At 42.2% G+C, this 12705-nt stretch overlaps 1 protein-coding gene across 1 annotated transcript; it reads left to right on the top strand.

The window, feature by feature from the left end:
* Window positions 1–2426: 2426 nt before the first annotated feature.
* LOC118236471 (ubiquitin carboxyl-terminal hydrolase 37-like) lies at window positions 2427–7323 on the top strand. The gene is made up of 9 exons (XM_035434898.1): window positions 2427–2542; window positions 2968–3088; window positions 3488–3633; window positions 3774–3873; window positions 4225–4304; window positions 4414–4622; window positions 5420–5474; window positions 5625–5760; window positions 5931–7323. The coding sequence occupies exons 1-7, from the start codon at window positions 2442–2444 to the stop codon at window positions 5422–5424; spliced, it is 762 nt and encodes a 253-aa protein (XP_035290789.1). The 5' UTR covers window positions 2427–2441; the 3' UTR covers window positions 5425–5474; window positions 5625–5760; window positions 5931–7323.
* The last annotated feature ends 5382 nt before the right edge of the window (window positions 7324–12705 follow it).

The raw sequence follows: 12705 nt of genomic DNA on the forward strand, positions 1-12705 counted from the left end.
CGTTGAGCAGCCAATGCCCGCCATCGACCGCGTTGAGCTGCCAACGCCCACCATCGACTGCGTTGAGCTGCCCGCCATCGACTGCGTTGAGCTGCCAACGCCCACCATCGACTGCGTTGAGCTGCCCGCCATCGACCGCGTTGAGCTGCCAACGCCCACCATCGACTGCGTTGAGCTGCCAACGCCCGCCATCGACTGCGTTGAGCAGCCCGCCATCGACTGCGTTGAGCTGCCAACGCCCGCCATCGACTGCGTTGTGCAGCCCACCATCGACTGCGTTGAGCAGCCCGCCATCGACTGCGTTGAGCAGCCAACGCCCGCCATCGGCTGCGTTGAGCTGCCCGCCATCGACCGCGTTGAGATGCCAACGCCCACCATCGACTGCGTTGAGCTGCCAACGCCCACCATCGACTGCGTTGTGCAGCCAACGCCCACCATCGACTGTGTTGAGCAGCCCGACATCAACTGCGTTGAGCTGCCCGCCATCGACTGCGTCGAGCTGCCAACGCCCGCCATCGACTGCGTTGAGCTGCCAACACCCACCATCGACTGCGTTGTGCAGCCAACGCCCACCATCGACTGCGTTGTGCAGCCCACCATCGACTGCGTGGTGCAGCCCGCCATCGACTGCGTTGAGCTGCCAACGCCCGCCATCGACTGCGTTGAGCAGCCAACGCCCGCCATCGACTGCGTTGAGCAGCCAACGCCCGGCATCGACTGCGTTGAGCAGCCAACGCCCGCCATCGACTGCGTTGAGCAGCCAACGCCCGCCATCGACTGCGTTGAGCAGCCAACGCCCGCCATCGACTGCGGTGAGCTGCCAATGCCCACCATGGACTGCGTTGAGCAGCCAACGCCTGCCATCGACTGCGTTGAGCTGCCAACGCCCACCATCGACTGCGTTGAGCAGCCAACGCCCGCCATGGACTGCATTGTGCAGCTCGCCATGGACTGCGTTGAGCTGCCAACGCCCACCATGGACTGCGTTGTGCAGCCCACCATCGACTGCGTTGAGCAGCCAACGCCCGCCATCGACTGCGTTGAGCTGCCAACGCCCGCCATCGACTGCGTTGAGCAGCCCACCATCGACTGCGTTGAGTCGTCATCCCTGACTGATGATCATAATGAGCAGAAAGACCTAAAGAAGAAAAAGAAGAAGAAATGGTCGTTAAAGAAAGGAAAGAAGGGGACAAAGGAAAAGTCAGTGTCCCTGACAGTCCACTGCTCAGAACAATCAATCCTGACCCTCGACTGCGTAGGGCGAACATTGGCCCAGCACATCGACTGCGCAGAACAACCTGCTGTTGACATTGAGTGTGCAGCAGCTCTTAAAATTGATTGCACAGATTTTCCATCCGTGTTTGCTGGTCATACTGAGCAGGAAGAAGAACAAAAGAAGAAAGAAAAGAAGAAACATTCTTTGAAGAAAGGGAAGAAGGGGACAAAGATAGTCCACTGCTCAGAAGAGCCAGTCCTGACTCTCCACTGCGCAGAGCAGACATCGACCCGTAACATCAACCTTGCAGAGCAGACATCGGCCCGTACCATCGACCGTGCAGAGCAGGCATCGGTCCAGAACCTTGACCGTGCAGAACAGACATCGACCCGTAACATCGGCCGTGCAGAGCAGACATCGGTCCAGAACATCAGCCATGCAGAGCAGCCAGCTCTTCCGATTGTCTGCGTAGAAAATCCTGCTTTGTCCATTGACTGCACAAAGCAACAAAGGTAGTGTTTTTCACTTCACTTCGTTTAATTTCATTTTGCCACTTATGTTTGCTGCCCGAGCACTCAATTTACAAAAGCAAAATTGATTTATTGTGTTTATTCTATACTCATTTCTGTTCCATAGGCTGGAATTCCAAAGCTGTAGGAAGTACCAGGAGGAAAACAGCATCCAGAAGGAGACCCAGAGGAATACGATTGATCACACTGTTCTTGGGTAAGAATCACAATCAGTTTATTCAAGCTGCACAATGGAATGAATGTGCTGCATCCTATTAACAGGCACCAAAGAAAAACAAATCAGGCATCTTTTGCACTCCCTTTCTCTAGTGTTCTTAAATTTAATCTTAAATGTTCTCCAGAAATTATTATTGATCAGAACTCTGTTATATTTATTATATTGTTCTGGGAGTAGGTAAATACAGATGGAGTAAGGTATGCACATTAGAATTGGTGTGCTATCTGGACTGCTTTATTTTTCATACTCTTCCATCCTATATCATTTTATTGTATAATTTCTTCATCTTCCCAACCCCTGTCTCTGAGACCCAGTCTTTGTTTGGAAAACTCTTGTCAGTTCATGTATTGAAGAAATAGAAACAAGCCCATTCATTGTCTCTGAATGACCTATTATTATCTGACTTCCACACAGTAACAGAGTAGGGATGTGTTCATGTCTCTGCCACAGGTTCCCAAACATCGGGAACACCTGTTACATGAACGCAACCCTCCAGAGTCTCTTCAGTCTCCAAATTTTCTCCCAGGACATCAGGGGAGAGGAAGGCTGCTGGAGGTCAAATCTGACAGCTTTACTGAAGTATGTAGATATCTATCATTACTGATCTGCAGATATTAGTGCTGTTATGGACAGCACTTTTATGCCAGTGTTTTTGTATTGGCTATGGATTAATGGTGGAAAAGGTATTGTGGATTTTATGGGAAGTCTGTTTATCTGCTTTTAAAAATGTACTCAGCCCAAGAAATCACGTGAAAATACATTTAAACTATGTTTATTGAAAAACGTTTGTGAATGACAGCTGAAAACTGTTTTTGTGTCCCTATTATAAGTTATTTTTTCATTAAAGAATTATATTGCTACGATTGCAGTATCAAATGTATGGGTTCCCAGCCTTGGTCCTCAGACTGCAGTGTGTATGCTGGCTGGGTTTCCTTCCAGCCTTAATTCCACAGAACTCAAGTGGCAACTATCTGACTGCTTGCTGCCTCTCTCGCCCCCTGCAGGTGCCTTGCAGATCTGCACTCAGCAAGGGCCAGTCACAGCAGGCAAAAAATCAGCCTGCTGAAAACCTTAAAACAGACCATCGCGACGAACTTCAGCGACTTCTGTGGGACCGAGCAGCAGGTGAGAGAAATGCACCTACACACACACACACAGACGCACAAACACGCACCCCAGTGTTCTTCTGATATTTCTTCCTGTAGACAAGATTATTTTTAAAAATGCAGGCAACACATTTTCCGTAAACTTTATATACATCGGCATGAATAAGATGTTTTCTACATGCATGTCAATAGAATAATAGTTGCCTTCTTTGACAGATCGATTGACTCAAATGTTTACGTTAAAGGGAGATTGAGAGTGTTGTGCTTTAAGTAGCAAATCGAGATTGAGGAGATACGGTGTATGATGTAGCATATAAAATAATTGCTCATAAACCCAAAAAGCAAGGGTCTCCAACGGCTAGGACCACGTCACTGTTGAAGGCTAACACCCTCTCCTTCTCTCATTGACATCCTGCAGGACGCTCATGAGTTCCTCAGTGTTCTCCTGTCCCAGCTTAAAGAGGAGGGGGTTTCCCTGAGGACAAGGGAGGGGCTGCACCCCTACACCTGTTCCATCGAGGCAAATTTTGAATTTGACCTCCTGACCACCAGAACGTGCCTCAGGTGAGTCGCCCATGTGCAGTCTCTGCCATGTGCTCGGTTAAATTGGACAGTTGAATTTCATTCCTCAATTGGAACTGAATCCATCCCCACCCCTGCCTGTGAGTGTTCATTTCTGTGTCTCTGTGGTTCCCTCTCCAAAGCTGCGGGGAGAAGGTGCGTAGAACGGAGTCCTACAACTGCTTGTCTGTGGACTTAGTCCCTGGGGGCTCCGTACAAGACAGTTTGGCCCTCTACTTCAAGGTAAGTATCCACCAGGGAGACTTTCAAATACTGCAAGCCGAGTGTTGAATGTGTTGCTATGCTTTGTGGTGTGTGAGGTCAGTGCTGAGTGTGTTGCTGTTTTTTGTGGTCTGTGAGCTCTGTGTGGAGTATGTTACTGTGTTTTGTGGTCTGTGATCTGTGTTGGGTATGTTACTGTGTTTTCTTGTCTGTGATCCTCGTGTTGTGTGTTAGTGTGCTTTATGATCTGTGAGATCTGTGTTAAGTATGTTACTGTGTTTTCTGGTCTGTGAGCTCTGTGTTGACTGTGTTACTGTGCTTTGTGGTCTGTCAGGTCTGTGTTGACTGTGTTACTGTTCTTTGCTGTCACAGGGCTATGAGGTAGAGTGTCGGTGCCAGTGGTGCTCTGGGCAGTTGGCCACTGTGGAGCCAACGTTACAGTCACTGCCTCGGTAAGTGCAGCCTCCTCCCCTCTCTTTCAGTCCTTCTGTCTTTCAGCACATCTGGGCCGGTTAAATGACCACTTACCTGTATAAAGGATTCCTCTGTGCGTCTGTGCAGAGTGCTGGTCGTGCAGCTGAAACGGTTCAGCTTTAACTCCAGAGGGAACCTGGTGAAGCTGCACGATCGTCTGCACATCTCCCCACAGCTCAGCCTGCAGGTCCACAGCACGGCCAACGTTCGCTTGCCAGGGACGGCCAAGCCCCACCTCACCCATGGGGATTTCTGTGAAACCTACCCTTCACCAGGGGGTGCTGTTCCCTTTGCAGGTATTTCATGCATGAGACTCATTCCATCCCCTTTCATGTCCTGTGGTTTGAAAAAACAAGTTAGGACCAGGGTGTCACTAAGTGTACTACTGAAATGCCCCAGTGTCTGCTGGTTTTGGATGTGTTTCCACACTTACGCTGTCTTACAAGTTTTAATTAGTTAATTGTTTTGGTAAGAGGTCCATACACCTTTGTTCCACGACCTGTATTGGCTGCTGGTTAAGAGGAGACTACAGAAACCTGCAGAACCTGTAACTCAGTGTTAGGAATCCCAAGCTGAGGGGTAAGTGTGTAGAATCTTTGGTCGTACAGATGAGGTCTGATGGTGTTTTTGGTTTTGTTTGGTTCCCCTGAAGCTGAAAAGAAGAACCCTGTGGAGGGATGTACACCCAACAGAATAGAGCAGAAAAGCTACTCTGTGGTGAGGAGAGAAGGAGGGAGAGAGAGAGAGAGAGAGAGAAAGAGTAGAATGGCAGTAGGCAAAGTCTGCTCCTCCCTGGGGCTGCCCCCTTAATTTATCTAATAATCACTTACAGGCAGGGATCTCAAACTGCCGTCCTGGATTGCTGTGGTGTCTGCTGGTTTTTAGTGTATTTCAGCACCTTTAGTCAGTATTGTACGTCACTGATTGTTTAAGGAACCTGTAAACATTGTTTCCAAAGCCTAAATCAGCCATAATGGCAGGTTTCTGTGAGCTCTGATGGAAAATAATGGTGGTCTGGGATAGGGCAGGATGGGGGGTTAGGGTTTGGGTGTGTACCCCTTCTGACTGTAGGTCTCTACCTTCTGTCTCCTAGAATGAATATAGAATCACCAGTGTGCTGTCCCACATTGGGTCGAATATGAGACACGGTAAGATACACTGGAGGCACAAAGCCCACACTCACATGTTCCTGGGCCCTGTATGCACAGTCTGATCCACAGACATTTTCAGTCTATGATTAACCCACTATTACAGTCACATTGAGCAAAGACTGAACATCCATCTGTGTAATTCTGCAGGTCATTACATCTGCGAGAGCTGTGAGTCCAACACACAATGGCTCTCATTTGACGACGAGAGGGTGCAGCAGCTGGACCAGAAGACTGTATTGAGGCAGAGGTCAAACTCCGCCTATATACTGTATTATGAGTACAGGTGAGAGCTCATCCGTTACTATAGCCCTGTCGTTGTGTGAGTTTGGTACAGGTATAATTACTGCTGAGCTGTGACTACAGGTAAAAGCTCCTCTGTGGCAATAGCATCATGTGCAGTTCTGTGTTGGGGGAGGTTTGCCGGTAGCGTGACTGGGCTGATGTCTGTTGTAGGGCTGCTGGTGAATAGAGATCTCTATGGAACAGAGACCATGGCCACTCTTTAATGAAACTGCTCCTCTCTGCACCTCCAAGAGCTTGGAACAGCCAGGCATGTTTATGTTTTTTGCTGATGTTATTTGAAATGTATGATATGAGCATTGTAGAAAAGACAAAGGGTCGTTCTATGAAAATGTGCCATTTTAGATTTCATGTGTCCATGTATATAATTTAATTAGCCCTGTTACCAACACATTAAATATGATTTGAATTGGTTAAAAAAAATATTGAAACAAATTCAACAGATTACAAAAAATAAAAGACACATTGTTACATTTATTGGTAAAGTATAAATAGTCAGGCTGGTAAATCATTCTGGAAATTGTTTCCCATCGTTGCAATTCAAAAAAGGGAGTCTGGGCACTGTCTTAATAATAATCCGACAGGATAAAATTGTGTGTGGATCCAGGTGCTTTTCTTTTTCCATCAATTTACAGAGGTCAAAAAATAACTTCTCTAAGTCCAGCGGCATGTGTGCCTGTTCATTCTTAAGCAACTATTTCGGAACAACGATCTTTTCCTTGTATTTTGTTTCCCCAGCAAAAACTGAACCAAGGTCTCAAACATGAATAGAGGGGTTTATTCCTTCTTCCTTTTGATTTGGATTAAAAAGAAGAATTTTTTTAAAAGAATAATTAATAACAATAATACATGTACATGTTTGCGTGCATAAACCTACACATATAACTAACTCTGCCCTTTCAACAGAGGGGTGCCATTTCAATTTTCTGCCAATTTACCATCTTTATCTCATACCATTTCTGGTCTCTTTGGGCTTGTGTACACAATCCAGTAGTCCCACATTCTTTAAAACTTGAAACCTGCTGGAGTGTCTAAGAATATGTGAATCTCTCACAAATATCTCATGCATTACATCAACCCAGTCATCCAGCATTATTTTGAGAAGGTGCTCATCTTCTTTTTCTGTAGGACCAAAGATTGCCCTTCTGAAGTATAGCTCTACAAATGTCAATGGCATTTCTACCTTTAAAATGGCCTCCATTTATTCATGAATCCCCTTCCAGAATGGAGAATCCTATCCGGCATCTTTCTCTCATTTTTCCTTACTGTATTCTTACCGTTTTCTCCTTTTCATTTTTTTGGGAGTTGATCCTACTGCCTGATTCAGATTCATAGGTTGCTGAAACCACTTTCAGTACTTCAGATTCCATTAGCTCTGAATCCTCTTCCTCTTGTAATTATCTGTTCCAAATAATGGCGTACTTGTCGGTATCTATGTAAATCGTGATTGACTAGCCCATCTTGATCTTTAAGTTCCTGAAGACCTTTAATTGCTCCTGGGTTTTAAAAAAAAGATGCTGTGGGCTGTGAGGCCCGTCCTAGTAATCTCTCTGACGACTGTGATCTAACCTATTTGGGACAAAGTCAGTCATAAGTGCACACTTGCTAAATCTTTCAAACTTTATTAATTTTGCTCACTCTGTTGGTATCCTACCATATCTTAAATGTCAACATGTTCCACGGTTTAGGCATCCCAATTATGTGCTCCACCAATCTACACTCCCCAATCAGTGTTTTCATTAGAATATCATCAATTACTTCACACTCATTTTCTTTCCATCTGGCTGTGCAGGAGAGGTTGCATATATACACCAATGTCCGTATTTGTGCATTATAGAAGTAGTTCTTAAGTACAATTTTATGCAATAAGTGGAGTGAGCGTCTAATGTTGTATTGTGTTTGTCTTTGTCTAACAAATCCAGTTTAGTCTGCCTGAATTCTCTCTGGTGAAATGTTCTCAATCATTCTATCTAAAATGAAGGCAAACATTTTATAGTCCTCCTTCAGAACACTGATAGGCCTACAATTTGCACACTCCAAAAAGTCATTCCCCTTTTTTGGTATGACTGAAATGACAGCCTCTTTCAATGAGTGTGATACCTCACCTTTCTCCAACAGCCTGTTAAATGAAATAGCATGGGGGTAAGTGGCTCCCTGAATGATGTAAAAAAGCTGTACCCGTCAGTGCTCGGTGCTTTGTTTCCCTTAAGTTTAGTTATGGCAGCATTCAGTTACTCCGTGGTAGTATTTTCTGTTAAACTCCTGTTCTGCTGCTTGGTTTCTGTGGGTAAGCCTAATGAGGTTGTTGAGGCCTCCAAAGGTATGGCAATGGTAGAGTGAATTTTTGCGATATACCTGAGGTATTTAGATCTGAGATCATCAAAAAATGAATATGACACAAAAGTACAGACAATCATGTTTTATTTCATGTTATTTACGATGCGTATATGTTTTACCATTTTGGAGAAACAGCTGTTTTGGGTTGAGTACCCCCATTTTCAGCACCGCAAAATTAAGTTAACTGATGAACTTAAAAGTAAATGAAAACAATGATGTCGGTATTTAAGGGCTGCAAAGCCCTTAAATGCAATAACTTTAATCAAGTCTATGACCCACTGACAGTACCACATGTTTGCTATGTTCTTTGGTAATGCTTTCTCAAGCCTTATCTGCAGCCACTTTCGGTTGACGATCTTTGTTTTTGGGGGGGGGGGGCGTTGGGGGTTCTGTCTTCAGTCTCCTCTTTGGCAGTCTAAAACATTCCACTTTATTCCATTGATGAATGCTTTGGTTGCATAGGCATTACTACTGTGTTTGGGGTCATCAGTACTAGCTTGTGAGGTTGGAGGACTTTCTTTGTACATACCCAGACAAAATCTGTCTATACACTTCCAAGTTTATCCTAATGCTGCCATTCTTCATTACACCTTCAATAACAATTAGTTAGCCTGTTCCAGAAGCACCCATACATGCCAAAGCCATGACACTACCTCCATATTTCACCGATGATGCTTTGGTGGTATGCTTTGGATCATGGGCTGTTCCTTTCGTTCTCCACACTTTCCATCACTTTGGTAAAGGTTTATTTTTCTCTCATCTGTCCATATAGCTCTTCTTGTTCTTCTGTGTGTTTGTTTGGCTAATTCTAATCCAGCCTCTTGCTTCTTCCTGCTGATGAGAGGTTTGCATCTTGCTGTGTCGCTGCTATAATTCTGCTCTCAATGTCTTCTGCGTATGGTGGCTCTTGATATTTTCATCTCTGCCCTCTGTAGACTGCTGGTGATGTCACTGACCACAGTTTTAGGGTTCTTCTTCACAGCTTCAAGTTTTGTCTGTCATCAACTGCAGTTGTCTTCCTTGGCCGATCTGTATGGTTTATATTTCTGAGTCCATATGTGGTTTCTTTCTTTTTCAGGATCTTCCAAACTGCTGTACATGATATCACCCGTTTCTGTGCTATCCTTCTAAATGAATTCTTCTGTTCTTTCAGCTTACAGAATAGTTGTTTTTATTATCCATAGTTAGTTCTCTGGTCTTCAGTCAGGACAGATGAAAACAAAGGCTAAAACTAAAACTAGAGACTCATTGCTCTTTTATGCACGAACAATCCAGGCAAAGGAAACACTTGAGCTACAGTTAACAATCAGTCATTCATAAGCTTAATTTTGCAAAGCTGAAAATGGAGGTACTCAACACAGAAACAGCTGTTTCTGTAAAGTGCTAAAACATATAAGCATGTAAACACCTTGAAATAGAAGCTGCTTGTCTGTACTTTTGCCTCATATTCATCCTTTGAATGCAAATCTAAATGCCTTAAGTATAAAGCAAAATAAGCAAATTTCACTTGGCCGTTACCATACTTTGGGGGGGCGCTGTAGAATCCTATAATATAGTCTGACACTCCTCTGGATATCCTGTACATTATAATCAATAGGTTTGGGATGGGGATTCCTTATCTTCTATATGGTCTTCTGCTGCTGCTTTCTTATTCTGTAAACTAACTAACTTTGTTAGCTAATGTTGTTCTATCTTCCATTGTTCTTTTATTGGACCATTCAAAACATTTGAATTCAGTCTCCAAATGGTAGTTTTATCTCCATGCCTCAGGTTCAGGGTCTTACTGGGTTATCATCTGTAAGATCCGTTATCCGGCCATTAGAATACAGGCTTTTACTGCAAGACAGAGAGCCTCGTACTCCCTTTTTGGATTTGCAACCTATTGCAATGCTATGCAATGGTGAGAAATTTTGTGAATTAGCCTAACTGAATAGAACAGTAAAACGGTAAAATTGAAAAAAAACAGTAAAACAGTTTTATTGAGAGTTAATTCACCACCAGGCTTTCATGTAACACACACACACACACACACACACACATACAGCCATAGCTGTGTTGACCTTTACAAAACAGTATTAAATGTACCATGATACTCCCATCTGTATAATATTTCTCTCGTCTGGCTGGATCTGAATCCCTATGCTGCTGGTATTGTTATTGTTTCTCAGTAGTGGAAAGACACGTCCTAACAAAAAATAACCAAAAGTATGAATTACATTGTTGTATATATAGTTAATGGTAAGTATGGTAAGTATTTCATGTAATTATTTATATTGTATTGAGACAGATGTGTTAGACCAGTATTTCTCAACCCTGGTCCTGGGGACCCACTGCCCTGCATGTTTTAGATGTCTCCCTGCTCCAACACACCTGATTCAAATGAATGGGTCGTCATCAAGATCTGCAGAAGCCTGATAACGACCCATTCATTTGAATCAGGTGTGTGGGCCAGGGAGACATCTAAAACATGCAAGGCAGTGGGTCCCCAGGACCAGGGTTGAGAAACACTGTGTTAGACGAAATAAGAACAAATAAGATTATAACAGTAAGATATGGAAAATAAGTTGTGTATATTATTATTCTTCTTATTATTATTATTATTATTATTATTATATCAACGCTGTTACCCCAGAAAAGTAACAGGATTCATGGTAACAGGGTTGATGAAAAATATCATAACTAGTCCATGTGGCAAGATATTGGCTCTACATTGTGTGCATTAAAAAGGGGCTTTTATGTAAATTTAGCATAAATGGTAATAATGGTAATTTAGAATATTAAAAATATATATTTTCTTTATGTATTCATGATCACTGGGCTGACACATCGAACCTTAAGAAATCATTTGATATGGCTTTATATTATCAGATACACATTGTGAACATACATACAATGTAGTTAATTTATTGTTAGTTCAGATTAACAGAGAAATTTGTCCTACCGATTTAAAATGGCACATTTTCATAGAATGACCCAAATAAATAATTTGTATGTACTTGAATAAACTGTTGAAACCACACGTGTTATGTAGTATTTCTGATCAGCTGAATGTAATTTTAATCAACATTTTGGAAAGTGTTATGTGATGACAAAATGAACAAGGGAATGTCTACTGTGTATTGTAAATATATGTATATTGCATATTATAAATGTATGTACAGGTATATTGTACATATAATGTATATTCTGCACCAAAGAATGTTAAAGGAGGTATAAAGCAACTGTTTGCCAGTTAAGGGTGGTAATGGTGTTTCTACTATTGGGATCTTGCTGATATGTTAAAGGATCCCATCTATTGTCTTATTTGTACATATATATGTTGTGGATAAAATAAATTTTGAAACTTATTTTACTGGTAAAGTTATTCTTGAAGATACAGCTAAATAAACTGTAAACAAATCTGTGGGGTCCATGAGTTTAGTGTGTGTGTTCATGTTTTTGATGAATATACTTTGTTTTCAAATTATTCATTTATAATCATTTTGAATTAACCCTTGTGTTCAGTTTTGGTCATATTGACCCATTGTAGTAAACTTTTATGAAAATAGTATTCCGATTAGGAGATGAATTTCATCTCCAGTGAATAAATCTGGTTTAATAAATTCTTGTTTTGTGTTTCCATTCATTCTTCACCATCTGTATTTGCTTTATGTATGTTTGCCTTTGTGGTTTCTTTGAATGTAATAACATGAAAGATGAAAAATAATTGAGAATGTCTGTTCAAAACAATAAATATGAATATTCTACCGCATAAAAACCTTGTTTTGTTTCATTTTTTCATTTCATATATATGATATTGTTTGGAATTGAGATGTAAATAATATATGTTTAATTTGTTTGGATACATTTTGTATCTCTATTGCTTTAAAATCCCATTAATATCCGAGGTATATTTACCCCAGGCTAACAGTTTCACAGGTGTTCACTTGTACTCGCCATTTTCAAGAATCCAGTTTTTATGGATTACAAATGAAAATTAGGCATATTTGTTATTTCATTTACACACCATTATTTTGTACCCTTTTCAGAATTTATGCATTTGTATATTCATAAATACTTCAAATACATAAGTACTTCATTTTCGTGCCTTTTCTTCGCATTCACAGCCTGTGACCAGTACTCACATAGAAGATGAGACAGTTCCATAAATGGTCCTTGTGTAGAGGCCAATGGTAAGGCAAGTGTGTACTCACTACAGCACTGTTCTTCACCTGTAGATTAAAAACTTGGAGCTTCTAGAGCAGAGGGATTGAATATTTATGCAAACAGCATATTTCAGGTAATTTATGTTACAAGTATATTGTAACATAAATATGAATTGTAACATAAACTTTTTAGACTGATAACCTACTGGTCACAAGTCAAATTTTCATTGCTCAACAGCTCATCTTATTGGTTACTTACTCCATTGATCAAACAAGTTGAGCTGGTTTCAGATGGTGCAGTCTGCTCTCTGTACTCATTCTGCACTCATTCCTTCAATCATTGCCATTACCTGTAAGGCTTTACGTACGGAGGGAGTGTGTCTGTAGTCGTATGACTGTGACCAGAGTCTAAGTGGCGAGAATGATACATCTAAGCTTTATTGTCT

The sequence above is a fragment of the Anguilla anguilla genome, chromosome 9 (assembly GCF_013347855.1).
Source record: "Anguilla anguilla isolate fAngAng1 chromosome 9, fAngAng1.pri, whole genome shotgun sequence".
Lineage (NCBI taxonomy): Eukaryota > Metazoa > Chordata > Actinopteri > Anguilliformes > Anguillidae > Anguilla > Anguilla anguilla.

Coding starts and splice junctions, on each gene's coding strand:
- LOC118236471 (XM_035434898.1), top strand. CDS start 2,442: ATGAACGCAACCCTCCAGAGTCTCTTCAGTCTCCAAATTTTCTCCCAG. Junction 2,543..2,967: donor AATCTGACAGCTTTACTGAA/GTATGTAGATAT, acceptor CGCCCCCTGCAG/GTGCCTTGCAGATCTGCACT. Junction 3,634..3,773: donor ACCACCAGAACGTGCCTCAG/GTGAGTCGCCCA, acceptor CCCTCTCCAAAG/CTGCGGGGAGAAGGTGCGTA.